At 35.8% G+C, this 21,136-nt stretch overlaps 1 protein-coding gene across 1 annotated transcript in view; it reads left to right on the top strand.

Moving 5' to 3' along the window:
• LOC134608506 (cytochrome P450 7B1) overlaps positions 1-21,136 on the top strand; it is a 193,888-nt gene that overhangs the window by 115,030 nt on the left and 57,722 nt on the right. The window contains exon 2 of the mRNA XM_063451356.1: positions 16,820-16,959. Within this exon, the coding sequence (XP_063307426.1) occupies positions 16,820-16,959 (140 nt within the window). The remainder of the gene's footprint in view (positions 1-16,819; positions 16,960-21,136) is intronic.

Below are 21,136 nucleotides of genomic sequence, written 5' to 3' on the forward strand. Positions count from 1 at the left end.
GCAGTGAATTACTTTGGGATTTGATCTTGAAGAATATAAAAATGACACGGATTGACTTAAATTCTCATGTTTAAACGTAAATATGCGAGTGCAAACAACCAGCACAAGAAGGTTAAGGACGTTGTGTCTCTGCAGGAGATCTTATTTATTAACAGAAATGGTTTGCCTTTTTGTATCCAGCATTAAACAAAACAGATAGTTTGTCCATTTTGTGTCCATTGGGATTACAATGCATGTGTGTTAAGCACACTCTCCGACCAAAACTGCTCCACCATCAACCATACTACCGTTATAGTGGATAACTCTAAAAGGGGGAAACAAAGAGCAGCAATGGGTTTATCTTCTGCCCTACAAGATACAACTCAAGTCTCAGTTTATGTATATTTAGCCTATAATATTGAATTGTTGCTAAATAGTGTTGATTTCACATAGGTCTTCTAGTTTAGAAAAGAAGGTGTTTATATAATACTAATAAAAAAAAACTCTTGAAATGAACAGTTCCTTTTTTCTTCTTTTGACAAGATGTTGACAGAAGTCGCTTTGATGTAGTTTAAAGTCATGAAATTTCTATCTGTTCTGTTTTTCCTGGGGCTCCATCTATTCAGACATCCTGATCTGTCATTTTGCAACACTTTATGAAATGCTTGACAGATACCAGTTTTGACAAGTGCTGGACATCAGTAGCAATTTGGAATAAGCAGTGTATATTTCTCCAGGTAAAGTGACAAAACGTCTAAAAGCGTAAGAAGTAGTGTTCAGTCTTCAATCACATCTAATATTATAAAGGGAGACTAATGTTCTTTTTTAGATTTGTTGTATAGGTTTATGGACTTTGAAAAATTGACATTGGATAATTTATCATTCCTTGTTGGTACTTTATCTTTGATTTAAAAAATGTGAATTTACATTTAGATATACACATGCAAAAAATACTCCAACTCGTTTTCTTTCAATGAATGGGATCTGTTTTAGCTATTGTGCATCAAGAGAAAAATATAATAAAGAAATACTTTACATTTTAAAAATAGGGCTATCCAAAATGTCGTCTTATTTAGGCTTGTCTCATACAATTTAAAATCATATCATAATCAATCGGACATTTAAACAATATTTTTACATTGGTTGATTTGTTGGAAATGTTAAACATTTCATATAATTATTTTGCATCTGTATTCACTCAAGAAACAGCTGTTGGAAGTAGTTGGGATGTAAAAATGGCACAGCCTGAAGATGTTCTTGTTCATTCTACTAACTTCTTTTTGATGTGATACCTACTGGCAGGGTTGTGTTTTGAATTCAACTTCTTTGACAGCCATCAGCCCCACTGACCAGTAGTTTTAGATTTTGTAGTGAGGGGAAAGATGATTTTTTTTTCCCATAATTTAGATTTTTCCTCTGCTACAGGATCGAAGGACCCTGCCAACAACTATCTAAATCAACACCATGCCAACATGTTCTATAGTCCGAAGGTCACTCAAACATCTGGCCCCACAGTCTTGTTTAAGGTTTGTCACTGGGCAGCATCTGTTTATAGATTCTTTCTCAACCTCTCTTTGATCACTTTGACAGCAAAAAGAAGCTTCTATCACCCTTGATGTGTTAGGATAAAAAATATCAGCACCATGAATCATTGTAAAATCAGTATGATGTGTTATTTCTTGTAGTGATCTGTGCAAGTTCTTTCTGTATTACCACAGTCACGGTTCTCATTTAAAAAAAGTAGTAAAGATTTAAAAAGTACATATGTGAACAAATTGCAGACAAGCGCATAATTGCCTGACATTCCAAATAGATTCCTTTCACCAATTGTCTATTGTAAACCTTTAATGTCGGTTCATAAACCTTATTGATCTATAACTCTCAGAAAGGTACCCCGTTGTCACAGCATTTGGTGTTGGTTCAATGTGGAAGAAAAAGATACAAGTGTAAAAAGGAGGAACGTTGTTTTAATAAGTACATTTCTCATGCAATACACTAAACCGTAATGTATAAAATCCCAAGCAACCACTGTGGTTGATTATGCCCATAAACTTTTGTTGAGCTAAAAACTTAGATACTCAAAGCACTTGCCCGAGGGTGTGTATAATTATGCATGAAAGTGTGTTATGCCTACATAACCTGTGCAACATTTAATATAATTTGGCATAATACTGCTCGTAGGGGAATTATACACTTATTTGAAAACATGTCTTTCTCCCGCCTCTAGCCCCACTTGACTACTTTACAAACTGTCCTGTTTATATAGCTACAATCTGAGATTGTTTGGTCACGCAACACACTTTGTATTATTTAATTAAAATATTAAAATCATAGACACAAAATAATTTAAAGAGAACCTTCTTATATGTTTAGGTGTGCAATATCTTATTTTTATATTAAGCAAATCTTTAGACATGAACTGTATATGGACAGGGTTCAGCAAACACAGGTTACCATAGTGACTAGAAATTGGACCTTGGTTAACAGCTCTTGACTTGGCTCCATCACTCCATAGATACTACCCTTGTTCTTCATTCACATAACAGATCCAGAAGGTGAGAGGCTTAGCAGCATGTGGTACACACTGTGCAACAAAAACCAAACAAAATATTATTTGTTTTATTAGTCTCTGAACTCTACAGAGGTTCTATAGAGATGTCAGTGCAAGGTATGTATGAAATCTCAATGGTACTAATAAATAAGATAGCCATATTCATCATGGATTATTATTTAAAAAAAAAAAAAGGAACATAAACATTGTCCACTTATCTGTTCCTTCCAAGCAATTAAGTAAGTGCTTGTTTGGAAATTAAATTTAAGGTTTAAGAGTGAGAAGCTAAGTAAATCAAACCTTGAGTCCAGAGGCTTAATTTGAACAATTCTAATCTTTTAAAACACTTTTGTTCTCTTACTCTTGAAATTCTACTAGCACAATGTAGATCAAGTAGTGCATGTCAAAATTACCACTACAATATTGGTTTGTTTTATGAAGACATGGAGATTTATTTTATTATGAACGGCAAGTTGTATGATTTTGGCATTTTGCGAGATTGTGCGAATTCCCGAACTCCTAGCAGAATGTAGCTAAATCCCAAAATGAATCATGCAATGGACGAACTTGTTTTAACTCGTGATTCGGAATTCCGCCTGTGGCAAAAAAAAGATGAATGATGATTAGGGGACACTAAATATTAATTTTATTTACAAATCAAGTTAGAAGTGTGCAATACATTGAAAGAGAAGGAGGAGGAGTAAAAAAAAAAAAATCTATGTTTATGTATTGAAATTATATGAATATAGATTTTTTTTACTGCTTCTCTTTTTTTTTGACCTGATGGGATTAAATTTTCACCTATGCACATAATATATGCATTTTGTGTATATTTTGCAGTATACTAATTGGCCCATTTTTGCGCCCCTTTGGTTTGTCTGATTTATTTACAAATCTTTTTTTGTCAAAGAAATTTGGATGAGCACAACCGGCATATGGCGAAAATACCACCATCACAAAAAAATTATTCTGTTAATGGCGAAGTTGTGAACCGAAATTCTACCATGTGGAATTCCAGCTTGCACAACTTTTGACTGTGCAAGAATTTTCAAAAATATGGTTCAGATTAATCAGTTTACGGCAAAATGTATACGTAAAGTAAATTTTCCTGCCATTTGGTTCAAAGGTCAAGTGAGAATAAGTAATTAGTAGAGAGGAAAAAAGGAGGTGCAGTAACAATATCTATATTTTTACATTATATTTTTTTCCCATCCATTGCCTCATTTTTTTGACACCACAGGTGGAACACCAAATCAGATCACAAAGAAAACTGTTAATCCGATTTAAAATTTGATGTTCATACACACTCTGAGCTAGCTTACTTATGAGAATATAAAATTGCAACTAATTGAAAAAATACATTTTACAGTATCATGTTTTGTGGGTAATAACTCATGCAAGGTCAATTGTGCTACTTAAATTCTCCAATAAGGTATTTGAAGCTATTCATGAAATGATTAGACATGTGCTTTTAAATTAATTTGAATATTGGACGATGATATGACCGAGTCACAACGCAAATTAAATGGACAAAATAAGAGCCATTTCATATATTTTGTGATTCAGAGTTAACTAATCCTTGGCAACACAAGGTTTAATCATGTGGCCAATGACCAGTGAAAAAAGTGAAAAAGCCTATAGGGGTCAGTAAGATCTCCATATTTAGTAGACATGCCCCCAACCACCATCCTGTGGGTGAGGGAAAGTCTACTAAACAAAAATCATCCAGTGGATGCTCACTGTAATACAAAACAATTGAGCAGCTAATCAAATTAAATAATGGAGAGTGAACTGCCCTGCATCTACCAGGTAATTAAAAAAAACAAAAAACAGAAGAGACATTCTAATGTTCCCCACCTATGGGTGGTGTGTGAGGTGCTATTAATTTAATAAACTGGGTTACACAGAGTCCACCCCAGTACCAACCTATGATCAATGGGTGGGGGCTGTTAATATAATCAACATGAGAGACAAGGTGTTCCCAAGCCTACCTGTAAAGGCAGTGGATGGGTTCTAATTGAAAAAAAAAATAAGGAGATGGAAATGCAGAAGGGGTGAAAAATATTGAAGACAGTCTGCTCCCTATCCATAGGCTTTAGTATTGATGACAATAGGTGGAGTGGGCATACCATTGTTCTTCCCTCTAAAAGTGTAGCCAAGTGTCAACTCACCTTGGGGTAGCTAGGGGTCTACAAGACCCTAGCCACCACTTCACAATTAAAAAAAAAATACACCTACACCTAAATCTAATTCCTGTAAAATAATATGTAATGCTTACCAGCAGACTTCTATCAAGATATAACAGACGTAGGCTATTCCATTGTGGAAGGCTGGAATGAGTCACAAGGTCTCCCAAAGTCAAAACGTGTAAATCTTCCAGATGTGAAGAGTCAGCTACTCAAGTTTTATGATCCAGCAATGTAACTGAACCCAAGATAGAGACCAAGTTAAGGATAGACCTAGCATTAAGCTACATTTTTAATTGTGCAGCCAGTAGTGGATGAGATCATATGCTGAGTCAACAGCTTCTAAAATAATATAAAAAAGTCTTGAATATTCTCAGTAGGTAACTTTCCTTACCCCCAACTCCATATGAAGTGATTTTACACATGCACAACAACATGCCATAGGTTTAAAAGAGGTATTTTTCCCATCAGACTGAGTGTGACATATGATTGAGAACAGGGCAGTTTGAAGGAATTTGGGGGCCCCAAGCAAAACGGACATGGAGGCCCCCCTAAACTCCAACCCCCCCACCCCCCACATGCACGCAAGGCCTACAGGAACCACAACATAGCCATACAGTTTTAAGTTCACCCACACTTTATATCGATAAAAAATGTTTACAGTGCAAATACTGCTTAGAGCTCTGCACTGCCCCTTAGTGGTCTTTCATCTCCCCCCACCCTCCCCTACCAGTCTCTTCTCACGCCCCCCATATTCTCCTCAACCCGCCCTCCCTATGTTCTCCTCATCTCCGCTTCACCTCACCCCTCTCCTTGTGTTTTCCTCATCTCTGCTTCTGATCACCTTCTCCTTCCCTGTGTTTTCCTCATCTCCTCACCCCCTCTCCCTGTGTTCTTCTTACTCCTCCCCCTTATGTTCTTCTTACTCCCCTTCTACCCTCCCTGTGTCCTTCATACTCCCCCTCCCCATCCCTGTATCCTTCTTACTCCCCCCTCCCTGTGTCCTTCTTACTCCCTCCTCCTCCTCCCTGTGTCCTTCATACTCCCCATCCCTGTATCCTTCTTACTCCCCCTCCCTGTGCCTTCTTACTCCCTCCTCCTCCCTGTGTCCTTCTTACTTCCCCCTCCCTGTGCCCTTCTTACTCCCCTCCCCCTTCCTTGTGTCCTTCTTACTCCCCACTCCCCCTCCCTGTGTCCTTCTTACTCCCCCCTCCCCATCCCTGTGTCCTTCTTACTCCCCCCTCCCCCTCCCTGTGTTCTTCTTACTCCCCCCTCCCCCTCCCTGTGTCCTTCATACTCCCCTCCCCCCTCCCTATGTTCTTTTTACTCCCCCCTCCCTATGTTCTTCTTACTCCCCCCCCCCTCCCTCCCTCCCTATGTTCTTCTAACCTCCCCTTCTCTGGCTGTAGCGTTGCGGAACTCCTCTTCCTCCTGTCAGTCCGTCCGGGTACCGCGCGGTAACAGGAGATTCAGTTTCCTGTTCCCAGCCGGACTGACAGGAAGTGCACACTGAGTACTCACTTCCTGTCAGTCCGGCCGGGAACAGGAAACTGAATCTCCTGTTACCGCAAGGTACCCGGCCAGACTGACAGGAGAAAGAGGAGCTCGGCCACGCTACAGCCAGAGAAGGGGAGGTGATGACGAGGAGTGCTGCAGCCCCCTGAGGCTCTCTATAGAGGGCTCAGGTGGCTGCAGCCTTATAGTAAGTACTGGCTCTGCTTGGGGCCCCGGGCCAGCTCGGGGCCCCAAGCAGTTGCTTGGTTTGCCTGCCCGCTAGCGACGGGCCTGATTGAGAAAGGAAAAGATAAAAATACATGTTTTAAAGCCCTGCCTTTTGACTTGGCTGACTATTCTGAATGTTGTACATAAGGAAATCCCAATCCTCTCTTTTTGATCCCAATTTCTTTTTTGTAGAACATAAAAGTAGACATTTTGGGGGGAAATAAGGAGATAAAGTAATAGTACATAGGGTATCAGTGATATGGACTCTTTAACAACTACAGTTAACGTCAATGTTTTTGCATTAAATAACAATCTGTTTATTTCATGTCATTTGTATTGACTAATACTTAACACTTTTCTGCATTAGCATTATTGATGTCTACATAGTTAGTTAGCATTAAAAACTCACATACACCAATTGGAGAACATTGCTATGAAAATATTATGTCCACTAAGAGGCAGAAAGAAGCATGGGAGTTGAAATTAATGCAACAGTTAAATAGTTTATTTACTAGTCTAAATAACATCAGGACATTTTTGTCACATTATCATCCTGTACAACCAACATGCTAGACATCCTGAAAGATCCCCATTGAAAGTGTGAAGGACTTTTGACACCTCCCGAGACTGGCTTCATGAATTTAATATTTTACATTTCACACTGTTACTGGTAAATGATCAAAGGGCCTGTTTGCTTACAGCTTTAATCGTATCTAGTTTTAACCCAAACAAAACATTACATAGTTTTCCTTTCATGGGGGTACTTATATTTATTTGTAAAGTAACCCTGAAGAATAGAACTGAGTGGCATTGAAATCTGCTTAACATTATTTTTTTAAATGTAGATTTCAAGAATTGTCTATGTGCAAAGGCACGAAAAGGCATAATATGCAAACATATGCTAATAGTTAGATTGCTCATGTTTTGTAGGTATTTACTGGAAGCTGTTTTTGGACTCTGGACCCATATCGATTTTGTCCACTGTTTGTCAGGACAACCGGTGCCAATTAAGGCCTTGATTTAATAAACTTTCCAAAAGATTTAATACTGTTGGAAAAACATTGATGCAATTGATGTATCTACAGAAGTCACCAATAAGGTCTATGTGACGTTTTGTAGATAAAACATTTGGAAACTTTTTAAAACAGTATTGAATCATTTGAAAAATGTATTAAGTCAGATCATTATATGTAGAAATGGGGATACATATGAAGGGGATGCATATAATCGGTCCTTAGAGGGGGGGAGGTGTGTGTGTGTGTGTGTGTGTGTGTGTATTTTGCCCCTCTTTTAAATATAATCATTGATAGAAAGGTGGTGACTTTAAAAACATGGGCAAATACAGGGGACGTTTAACTGCCAATATATCATTTGATGAAATCTTCAAATACAATTTGGTGTGTTTACTAATCCAGAAACTGTAAAGAATTAAAAGGGAATTGCATGTTATCAAGATTTTTTTTTTTTTAATTAATGTCCAGCTCAGCTATTTTCCAGCTCAAGAATGTTGCCCTAAAAAAATTGCAGTTCCCTTGTTGATATATCAAAATCCCTGGTGTAATGAATAAATTATGGTTGGCTGCTTATAATTTCAGCTAATCACCATGTAAGGAATGATACTAAGGTTTGATGACAATAGGCTTTCCTAATGATTTAAGATTTTTGGAAAAAGTTTTTGAAATTACTTTTTCATTAAAATATCAAAACATATATAAAAGATTAAAATAATTATAAAATATTGAAAAATGTCAATATTTTCAATACTATTAAATCTTTTTTAAAAGCTTATCCAAAAATATTGAATCGTTTGGAAAGTTTATCTAACACTATTAAATCAATGCCAATGTTTCCCTACAGACTCTTTGCATTTGAACACTGTAGGCTTATTTATGTGAGTTCCTGTTTTTGCTTGCTGCTCAAACACGTAGCAATGACAGGATTAATTCATTTTGGCAATAGTAAAGCTTATTCCTAGTGTGGGAAAATTATGAAATGGAGGTATTTATTTCATGATTTTTACAGTTGTGTGAACCTGTGCTGAAATATATTTTACGCAAATGTACATTTACATGACTTCTTATTTGAAAAGTAGAAAAACAAAAATATTTTCCCTACAATATAGTACGGAATAATGAAGAAATCGTCAGTAACTTTTGTTTCTTCTCGCAGTAACTTATTCGTACTTTTTCGAGCGGGGTTCTAAAATCATAAACATCACTTGCTCTTTTAACAAGTTTGAACATTGACAGGTATTGTTCCGCTAATCTAGAATGTGAAGCAGACAAACCTTTAGGGTTTCCATGCATCATGGCTTAAACATAGAAATGTTTGAATCTTGTGATGTATTTTTTTTAAATTGTGATGAACTGTCTTGACATGTTCATAATATTTTTTTGCTTTTTGTTTTGCATTTGTACCAATAAATTGACATTTATAAATTTAGGCATTGCCTACTTTTACATTGTCATTGCTTGTAATCTTTGATTTATTTGTACCAGCAAATATTTTTTTTTATCTCGGAAAATCAAATTGAGCTTTAAATCAACTCCATTTACTAACTGTCCATGCTATGGTATTCAAGAAAAGAACTCATTTCTGACAACCTACATTTTATTTAGGCCTACAGCAGACACTTTTCATTCATAATTACCGTGGAATGTTCAGTTGTATCCTTAGTGGTACCCTGACTGCCAACGGACTCTTGTGTACTTTTTAAACTTTTTCTTATTGTATAGAATGTAGTTGACAATGTCACTCACAAATAGTGGATTTGAATTATGGATAAGAAAAAAAAAAGTTTAAGCAGTATACAGATTATGTATGGTGATGAATTGTATATTTTTTGAAGCAGACTTGGATTAATGTTTATCCCAAGAAAGAGATTAGTTTATGCCAGAATTATACTGCAAACAGACATGATTAAACAGAAAGCTTGTGTTTCTGAAATTCTCTAGAGTGTTGATTGTTTATCATGGATCGTTTCAATTGTAGGGGAGCTGATGTTAACATGTTTTTATTATTGTATAATTTTAATGTCAAGTCTTTTAAGAAAAAAACTTATTAAGGATGCCAGTACAGCAATTGAGCACTCTACTGTCCTTTTTTTTTATTGTGTTTGATTTTTCCAAAGGTCTTGTGAACTGCCATTGTTATTTGGATTTGATATGCAAATGAAATAGGTTCCCTCTTTAGTGGCACCAGTCTAGATTGAGATTTGAAGGGGAACTAATCTTAGGTTTTACCCATTCTGAGTGTGTACTTAAATTCTGTTTTGATTTTTGCATATTGCTAGAGTCTCTTTAGGTCAAAAGAGTAATCCAGATGTGGACCCTTTGCTTACTGTGCTTAGAGTAGTGGCAGGTAACCTTTGGCACTCCAGATGTTGTGGACTACATCTCCCATAATGATTTTATGGCCATAATGCTGGGAGATGTAATCCACAGCATCTTGAGTGCATAAGGTTACCTACCCCTCGCATAGAGAAATATAATCTGTATCTTATTGAGGAGCCAAAATAATTTAGGTGTACAGGGGGTATTATACCTTTTAATTTTGATTGCTGACAGCTGTTGTGGATGCATCTGTCTGATGTGCAGATGGTATAGAAGTTGTATCTGTAATAGCACAATTGAGCTAATATTTGTTTGAGACCTGAGCAGGGACTAACCATGGGATGGCTGAGTATTTGCCCATTTTAGGTACTCTTTTAACTACCTAAGCATCTCTAGAAAGGCAAAGGGATGGATTAACACTGTTACCAGGCTAATGATTGAATAGATGCAAGAATTATATATGTGCTGTGTATTCCCACCCCTTGTCAGGTCCAATGATGTAATCAAAGTTGTTCACTTCACCTGTCAATAGTTTTAATGTTATGCATGATCAGTATATGTGTGTATTTATATATATATATATATATATATATATATATATATATATATATTTTTTTTTTTATATATATATTATTTGGCACTGGCAAGCTACTTTGGCTTTCGCATTCATGTTTGCATATTGATAGTTGTACCTGTGCCCATTTCTTTTGTAATTTAATAACTATTAATATAGAATTCCAGCTGTACCATGAACAAATACCAAGAACTTAAAAAGGGTCTAGAAAGGATGTGCAAAGTAAAGGCAATAGCAGTATATATATACTATATTAACTTTTTTGCTCCACCAGGTGGTATTTTTGTGTATTCCTCATTCTCAGGTCCCCTACCAGAGACCTGGGAGTGTGGGTTCTGCTCAGTATTTTAGCTGTTCCTAGAACTACACTCTTCTGGGCGGAGATCTCAAATGTCCCACCTTGAATCTGCAGAAGTCACTTTCACAACTTGGGGGTCACAGACCCAATTGCTTCTGTCACAACTGGGACTGCTATTGCCTTTACTTTGCACATCCTTTCTAGACCCTTTTTAAGTTCTTGGTATTTGTTCATGGTACAGCTGGAATTCTATATTAAAAGTTATTAAATTACAAAAGAAATGGGCACAGGTACAACTATCAATATGCAAACATGAATGCGAAAGCCAAAGTAGCTTGCCAGTGCCAAATAATATATATTTAGCCACAGTTTAGGCATTATTGGCAATGAGTACAATTTGCTTAAATATATCACTTTGTTGTGGTTTATCTCGTGAATTTTATATAGATTAGAAATGTAGTGCAATATGGTTAGATACGATGGAGAAATATGAGGAAGTAACTAGACTGTAAAATGGAACATAAACAAAGTGTTACAACCCCTTCAGCCCCTTACCTGAATACAGCTCCAAAGTCCTTTGGCGCTGGGTCAGGCTCCACTCACGCTCCTCCCCTGCAGACGTCAGCTGGCGGGGGAGACCTAATGCGCATGCACGGCAATAGCCGCATGTGCATTAGACCTCCCCATAGGAAAGCATTATCAAATGCTTTCCTATGGGGAAAATCTGATACTGGAGGTCCGTAAGAGGCAAAAAAAAGCAAGCAACGTATAAATATATTATTAATGATCATATAATCTAAAGCTGTAGTTGAAAGTGGTACATGGAAGTGAGAGAAATAAGAGAAACAATAAACTGTAGACTTGTGCATGAATTAATTCAGGAAATATATACTTTTTTAATTTGGTCGACTGAATTTCACTGGCATGACGGTTTAGCTTGTCCAGATGCAAACAATTTGGGAAAAACTATTTAGATGAACCAAAAGATATCATAAAATGAGCCTACCACTGCACTGTGCTGCAAAATATATACACAATATTTATATATATATATTTTTTTTGTGGAATAGTGATTGGCGCGACCTTCAGGTAAGAATTTGGTCATCATGATTTTCAATCTCACTTCTCTTGAGACTTGCCTGTCAGAGTGCCTTTATTGGTTGGCTTACATGCATAGCACGAGAAATATTCCCAAACGATGTAATAACCGGCATAGCGTGGGAAAGCCTTTTTAAATGCTTTCTCCACTATGACAGCTCAGTCTTCAGTGGATTAATTTTAATGCGTCACATTTTTACTCTTTTTTTTTAATTTTCAATTTGTTTTTGTTTCTTATTTTCATTAGCTGAGTTGGGAATTCTGGATTTTACTTTGCCCTTTTTTGGTGGCTGAAGAAAAGAAGAGTTAGAAGAAAAAATACTTCCGATAGCAAGGTTTGTATTAACAGACATTAGGTTTATTGTCCCCCCTCACCATTATTAAAGTGAGATGCAGGCATGGTTACTTATTTCTAATGGGGGGTGCAGGACCTGAAGCCAATCGGGAGTGGGAAATGCCACTTTTTGACAGGGTGGACAATGGCATGTCCAACCCCCCCGTTTCCAATGGGTGGGGGTCACTGGGAGGACATTAGGTTGTTCTCCATTTAATGTTGTTATTAGGGCCCCAACCCACCATCCATGGTTGGGGACTGAACTGGACAACAGACCTTCCCACTTTTAATATTGTAAATAGGGTCCCCACTCACCACCAATAGGTAGGGGCTGGGGGACATAAGGTACCCCCTTTTTTCATAATAGCTCCAACCATTAACTACATGGGGGTGGACAGTGATCCATCCACCTCCATTAATTATTTTAGTGTCCCCCAACCTGATGCCCATTGATGGGTTACGGGGGAAACTATGCCCTCCTAGGTATTTTCACAGACTCCAGCGCATGGGACGGGGTCTTTCTAGCGACTGGGCAGTAATGCAACTCAGTCCCCAGTTTTAGATTTTTAGTAGATATGCCCCCTCCTGCTGCATGGCAGGTTATATTTATTTTATTTTTTAAAAATGTTAATTGGTGGCTAGCAAGCAAGCACTGACTAGCTAACGCTGCCAGTGGGCAAACAGTACTGAGAATAATCATTCACTTTCAAAAAGCAAGTGACTGATAATTTGCAAATCTGCATCCTGCCAGATGCATTCTGTTACAAATTTTATTAAAAACTTGTGCTTTGTGAAATATTCAAATCCTATACTTTATGTAGTATTCCCATGCAAAGAAACAATTTTAATCCGGAAAAAGAACTCATAAGGCCCGTTGCTGCAGACTCACTCATACTCACTCAGGCCAACTGAATTCCAAAAGGAATTGGTTTTAGTAAATATTTGAATTGTCTTTGTGGTCAGAATTCACATTTTTATTGGATTTTGTCCATTCAGACAAAATTCTGTCTTTAAAGGATAAACCCATTCGTTTTACATACTGCAGTCATACAGTCAGACTTTAAGTACAGCTTACAATCCACAGAGCGGGTGTTTGGTTCTGTTGACTAAAGAATATGAATTCATAAATTAATACCCAAAATGCAAACTTTTAGACAACTGGATTTGAAAGACTAATAACTCTTAGAAGTTTGAGATATTTTCTTCCTTTTCCAATTTTGGCTTCAACTATTCAAGCTGGCCATTAGCTTAACTCAACTCACTTTTACATAACATTTTAGGTGTAATTTATTTAATCAGATATTTTTTTATCTTTATTTTTTTTTGTGCCTTAACCGTTGTTTTCGAATATTGCCTATTTTTGTTCAGCAGTGCAACAGATTTATCATTCTTTCTGCCATATTTTCTGACTGAAAAGTTGTTGTTTTTTGTACTTCTCTTTTTTCTGCCACTCTAAATTTAACAATTTTATAAAATAAAAATTTATTTGAAAACTGTTTTAAAAAAATGTTTAGATCACTTTTAGAATTCTTTAATGATTATGATCAAAATAATAGAATTTAACCATCACATTTCAGAAAACCTTGATAAATACCCCCCAACAAGAACGCTGATACCTTTAGCTGGGATGGTGTAGAAAACAACTGGGCCAAACCTCACTATATTACGTGAATAGCATTTCTTAAGCAGTCCATAGTTACTAAATTGACATCAAATTCTATAATATTTCATTCTTGGCAGTAAAGCTCTGAATATTTTCAGGATGGTAATATTTAAAGTATAGATGATAAACAATTAGCCTATTTTACATCACAGTTTATTTAGGAATATTATGTGTTGCAATAGGCTACTTAAAGTAATGAAGGGGTTAAATTGAGCTTGTTCTGGGCAGTTTGAATTTGGCAATTGGTAATTATAAATTTGCATTTTTAATTGTTTGGTTGTAGTTAGATTGTGCATTAGAATGTTAAGGTGGGCTTAGTCTATTGGCTAGAAGCAGCACAAGGCACAAAATTGGTGCAAAATTGGGGCAAAATGTATTTGTATATAGGGCTGTACTTAGCTGACCCTTTACTTGCCTTTGCCAGGGTCCGAGCAGTGCTTGCTTGAGCTCTATCACAAACCGCTCCTAACCTCCCTATAATTAGTGAATTGTAAATATGTATGGAGTTATATTTACTAATATGTAGATTAAGTATTGTTTTATTTGTTTGTTTGTCGGGTTGTATTATTGCGTTAAGGTTGTTCTTTAAAAGGGGGAACAGATTGTTCTGGGAATCATTTGTTAAGGCGGTCAGTTCATATCTGACTGACTGGCTAGTAAAATTTTTCAGTTTAATGTAATCTGGTTTAATAAGTTATTTAATTATAAACCTTAATAAATATCAGAATGGTCTTAGGGCAACTGTTATTTGGGCTCTTTCTAATTCATTTTAGCATGCACTGCATATGTGCATATCTCGATGGTTCTTGAATCACTGCAAAATTATAGAAACAAAATATATATAAATTAAGTATGTATATAAAAACAAACAAACTGAGGGAATATTTACAATATGCTCATTATTCTTGGACTGTACGTTGAATTAGCGTTAGATTATCTGGCGAAGTGCACAGAGCTATGACATGGTGTTTAACTGTGTTAAGCTTATCGATGTTGAGTTAAACATGTCTAAAGCAAATGATGACCCTTACGTCTTCCTGATGCGAGTCCACAGACTTGGAGCATTAAGTTAATTTTTCCCTGGATTTCTGAGCTATGTCCTCTTTACCCCGCGGAAACAATGTGAAGTATACAGGTTTTGACCGAATGACAGTGCATACAGGGTGAAATTAGATGCATTAAATTAAAATATGACAAAAAGCCTATCTAAATATCTGTCACAATTTTACCTTTATTGTTTAGTGTCCAAACCAGCTCATAGTGACCCACCAATTCAAGACCTGTTATTCAAATATATGGATTTATTAATTCATATTTTTGTGATGGTGGGATTTTCAATGTATAATGCTCTCAATGATCAGTTAACATCATTAACAAGGTTCGTTTTGCAATCTCCTAAATTATATTGATATTTATTATTTTAATATTTTGATATTGAGAAATTATATGTAATAATTATATACAATGACGTTTTTTTAGCTAGCTAGTAATCCGTATATGTTAATTTATGTAGGTGACTGATTATGACAAAATAAACAATGTATTTTTTAATAGTGACAAAATATGCAGAAAACCTAGCATTTGAAGATGCATCTCAAACTTTTACTTTGGACTAATTTTTATCTTAAATATCTACATTTAATATAATTTCTGTTTCAGGTAGTGACATCCAATTCATGAGTAGAATTATTATTTTCTTTATATGCAATTGTAAGATAATTGTCTGAAAGTGGTATAGGATATAAATTATAATCCATCTAACATACCTGAAAAAGAACTTTATAAATGTAATCTTGAAATAATTCTTTATTTTGGAGATATAGGTTTTACTGCGTTATAGCGAAAATTTCAATATTTCATATAATATTGATCTTAATTTATGTATAAAAGGTTTTGTTGTGACCAATACCTTTTGACAAAGAGTTAATACTGTGACATATATTTGTGTTCTGTATGATAGGAGTAAGCTTGTGATCTCTTGATCTTTGATTACATCCAAGCTAGTAAATATCTTGTGATTAATCAAAATGGCTTGTTCTGCTTGTAGCGCAAGTCACCTTCACAGATGGGATGTAGCATCAGAGTTGCTTTTGAATATTCTTATTAATCCTTGACTAAAATAGACCTGCTCTTTGTTACTGTGTTTAAATCGGATTGTGCAAGCTAAACAGCTGTAATAAAAAAAAATAAAAAAAATGGAACTTTACAAATACTGAAGACCTACTTAAAAAGGCATTTATTTGTGGATACATTTGCAAATCTGACAGCTCATCTATTTCGTAAAAGCACATTTGCACCTTAAACATATTAATATTTGAATTCTTCTGTGCACAAATGCATTGACATTGCTTTTAAATTGAAAGAAATTGTATTTTATGAAACGGCTAAATAATATGCATGAAAAAGTATTTTTTTTTTGCATAATTATTTGTCTACCAAGCCTATGCATCTTAAAATAGATTATGAGTTTACCCTTAGACATAATGGGCAAGATCGATTGACCATCCCCCTATTAAAATGATACACTTCTTTGAATCCCAATTATCTAAATCCGTTCTAATTGCCTTATCATGCAGTGCAGCTTCCTTTGACAGGCTAAATGCCTGACAGCAAAACTAATAGGACAAATGGTCAATGCTGTAGTACAGCCACACAAATATCAGTGCCAATGGTATTAGAAATATAGAACTACCAAGATAAACAAAAACATAAAAAAATATATTATTTGCTGCTGTCTCTGTTTTAATTATTTTAACACTAACACTTTTTAATTTAAATGTGACATTATGTTATGTCCAAAAATGTTATGTTTAAATTTGATTTATTTAGCAATACTTGTTCTATTCAATAAACCACAAATTGTGGTAAATTGACACAAGCTTTGTAAAATTTATTTTGAGATAGCTGATCTGCAAAAATGGCAAAGTTGAAGAATTTTCCGAATTTGGGTATCTTGACCTAAATATTTGCAATTGTTTGTCCTCACAATATATTCATAATAAATTTAAGCGCTAAGTATATTTAGATTTTTACACTGATATTGTCTGTATGACATCTAATTCGAATTCTCGCTATTTTTCAGGAGAAAGGCTGGAGAGCCCCCTTTAGACAATGGTTTGATTCCTTATGTTGGGTGGGCATTGCAGTTTGGTAAAGACCCTTTAAAATTCTTGAAGTCTCAACAAAAGAAACACGGAGACATCTTTACATCCCATATTGCTGGTAAGGAGTACTTCTGGTATGTCTAAAACTGCATTAGTTGCGGTTTATTTACATGAAATGTACCTGCTCTCGTTGTGATTACTAAAATTGTGCATATGTATTATAGTTAGTATGAAAGAATAAAATGCTAAGGACTAACATAATAAATATGCAAATACCTTGCCTTGATGATTTCACTTCCACTTTTTATTTAGGATAATTCTGAATCATAGGGAACCAAGTCAAAGGTTCGAACATGCTTCATTACATTTCACTTGTATCTCACCTTCACCCTTCCAATGCTGTCTAATATTCCAAAGTTGAAATGTTGAAAAAACAAAATCAAAAAATGTGTACATTTCTCATATTCCATTGATGTGCACCCAGAGTGTGGTAGAACAGCTTATGCCATGCACGACAGTCCTGACTGCAAGTAGCTTTATTACTGAAAGTCATGAACAAAGATGTGCATTTGTAAACTGTAGGAAGCTTCTACTCTCACGGAAGTTGTTACACTCATTGCAAATGAAACTAATGGCATACAGTTTTTGGTAAGCACTGAGCTGCACAACCCATAAACCTCCACCATTTTTTTTTAAACATTGGGAAGAACTGAATTAACTCCAAATTTTAAAGATACGTCCTTGTCTTTGCATACATCACTGGAGATTCAGCAGATCCTGGAAAAAATCTATTTTTAAAGGGATATTTAGAGGTATCGCTTTGTATTTTATTCCTTTTCCATATTTTGTATAAACATTATCTCTCTAATGCTTAAAATGAAATCAGTACCAGCAATGATTGTCACTTTGTTTAGATGGCAGTGTATGATTTACAAAAATGTGGGCATGCTTTATAAAATTACATAAAAAAAACATTTTAGCAATATTATGTACGGCGGAAACTACTTCACAGATGCTAACATTTTTCTTTAAAATTGGATTTGCTTTCATTGAATGGAAACAATAAAATCTCTAGAATGTTTATCATTAAGCACCGTGCTGCGGATTCTCAAAGAGATAATACCAGTACATCATTTATTTAATAAGAAAACAGATAAACGTTCTTAGCCTCAGACAAATCATGACCTCAAATACCACGGAATATGGATAGAAGAATAGTAATTTGACAGATGAGATTCTCATGTCTACTACACTCCATCCACTGCCCCTTGTATACTTTCATTATATTCCCACAACACGTTCAGGACTACAGGTCCTGTCAACTATTTTGATCAATATATATTTTTTTAATTATCAGTCTCCGAAGCAGTTCACTTGGAAAACACAGAACGATGCTTAGACATTCAGGCATTGCCCCATACTGGTGATGCGATTTTGCTGATTGTTCTTTCCAATGGGATGAGCAAATGATTGTCATCCGGAAAAGTCACAAGGGACATGTATGTCATCTTAATAAAGAAATTAAAAGGCACATCTTTCCATGAGAAACAATGTAAATTCCTGACCTGTCGCAGAAAATAGTTCTCTAATTGGTTTTGTGTGGTGGTGCAGCAGAATCATTTTCCCCAAACGTCATTCCGACGAAGCGCTACTGTACATCATTGTCAACAGTTCAGTGAAATCTTCCTAATAAGAGACCGATTACGTAAATGTGATAGTCTTAAAAAAAAAAAAAAAAAAGTTATATTATATGATAGTATCTCCGTAGACATTATTTTGTATAAGGATCAAGGGTAAATAGACAGCTCTCTAAATAACTTCAGGGATCTCAAAGACTCTTGTGTCTTGCACAATGCAGAAATGACATTACGCATATGGGGTTTTCGAGATGAAATATTTCAGTGCAGATTACATTGAGGGACTCTACCAAAGTAATGAGACATTGCTGGTGGACCTTTTTGAGAAGGTTAGGAACTTGGGACTTTACCTGAACAAAATGTGATACTACAGGCTATTTGGCTCTTGGATCCTAATTGGTGTGTTGCTGACAAATGAAGCAGAATGGGAATTGTGTCACAACAGAATGAGAAAACGTCACGTTACAAGCTCTCATGTGATAAATTTTAGCCAACAAAAGAAACTCACAAAAAACATGCAATATAAAGTTTGTAGCAGTATAATCTTCTCGGCAGAATGTATTAAATATATAATAAATACATTTATAGATAGATATTTTTACTGCTCCTACTTTATTCCCAGTATTGCTCACTCCTCACTTGATCTGTGAGTAAAATCAACATTTATTGACTATGTACTAACCATCAATCATCTTTTTTTCCCTTCAATCAACTTCTTTTTTTTGGCACCACATACGGAATTAAGAATCATGAATCAAAATGAAAGTGTTCGCCCAATGCGAGGTTCGTGATTCGGCTACTTTTCAGCTTGGAGTTCGGGAATTAGGATGATCACCTAATCATCCCAAATTCAAACAAACGTTTTGGTTATTCACTACAGTGAAAATTGCTGGGAATTCACAGTGAATTTCAAATTTTCAAATGTTTTTATAAATTGACTATTTTGACTTACATTTTAAAATTCACTTTGAATTTCTGGTGTTTCTGTTATTTTTCACTTCAGTGAATAACCTTGCTAGTATGTGAACATGTTTGTGTGTGCATCAGTATAACACCACATTTTACGAAGGATATACTTATTTTATTTACAATATTAAGTTTATACACTTTATGCCCTACAAGAATGTGTATATGTATAATAATTTATTAGTAATACTTGAACAATGTTTACAACTAACACATTTACACTTCACATTTGTTTAAATATTTTGCGGACAACATTGTATTTTCCAACATTATTGTTGGATAATACAATGTTTAAATATATTCACAAATCACACTACCATGACAAAATGCATTCCAGATGTGATATGTTTATCAAAATCATTATAAAAACTATTGGATTGATTTAATTTTTTTTGTTAAATGATCTAATAATAAGTATACAGCATTTTTTGAGAAAATTGTGCATTGCATCTTCATAATGACTGTCAATATAAGAAAAGGACCAAGCAAACGTTATAGATGTTTTGCAACAATTTGTTAGAAGGATATTCCAAACACTATAACCACTACACTTTATTGTACTGGTTACATTGATAAATGTTATGGGTACAGTTCCTGTAGTTTTACTAAACAGTTTAAAAGTGATTTGAAAAACAATATTCTACAGTATACAAAGTCTCCCTCCTCAGCTTGGGATAATGTGGTTTTACTTCCTCAACAAAACCTTCATAACAACCCTTACAAACAATAGGATAGATAATGAGGAATGTCTACCGCAACAAAAATATGCATATTGGGGTCCCTGCTGGCGTGTCCTATGAAGAGGGGGACGGGGGCATCTTATACCACCAGCAGCTGCAGATTCTCTCCTCTTGCAAGTCGCGAAAGCTTTGCCGTGGGTTGCCATGGCAACACTCCAGCATGCATTGCATCCACTAAACAGATATTGCACCTACTACACACACTGTATCACCTGACACTGCACCCACTACACACATTGCATTCACTACACAGATACTGCTCCTACTACACACACTGCACACACTACTCAGACACTTCACCCACTACACACCACGTTCACTACACAGACACTGCACCCACTACACACACTGCATCCACTAAACAGATACTGCAACCACTGCACACACTGCATCCACTACGTGGTTTGTATCAACCGTGCCGGTCCTATTTTTTTTAATTGAGGTGTGTATGCTGCCATATTCTGCTTGTGTTATTTTTACTGTAATTGCTTTGTATTGTTGTATTTGTGCGTAATATGCAGGGCCGTCTTTAATATTGACTGGACCTTGAGCAAAGCATTTGCTTGGGGCCCCCTGGACCCTGTCCCCCCTCCCCATGCGTGCAATCACGTCCTCCACCTCAACGCAGTGGCAGACCTAAAGTAGAGAGGTGCAAGAATTTTATTGGGCCTCCCTGTTGCACGGGTGATTAAAAGGTAGATCCCCTTCTGTCGTGCAACTCCAGAAATGCATTGACAGCTGGGGCTCTACCATTAACCCATGTTTCCAGGTCTGTATTTAGCACTAAGCCGTTTTTGTGTGTTTGAATGTAAACAGGTTTTTGTATGGAATATGTTTGTGTGTGGTGTTGGCATGATTGCAATCATGTATTTGTGTAGTGTTGGTTTTTGAATGCAGGGGTGTATTTACATATGATTTTAGTGTGTAACACAGACATGTTTGTACGTAGTGT

The sequence above is a fragment of the Pelobates fuscus genome, chromosome 4 (genome assembly GCF_036172605.1).
Source record: "Pelobates fuscus isolate aPelFus1 chromosome 4, aPelFus1.pri, whole genome shotgun sequence".
Classification (NCBI taxonomy): Eukaryota; Metazoa; Chordata; class Amphibia; order Anura; family Pelobatidae; genus Pelobates; species Pelobates fuscus.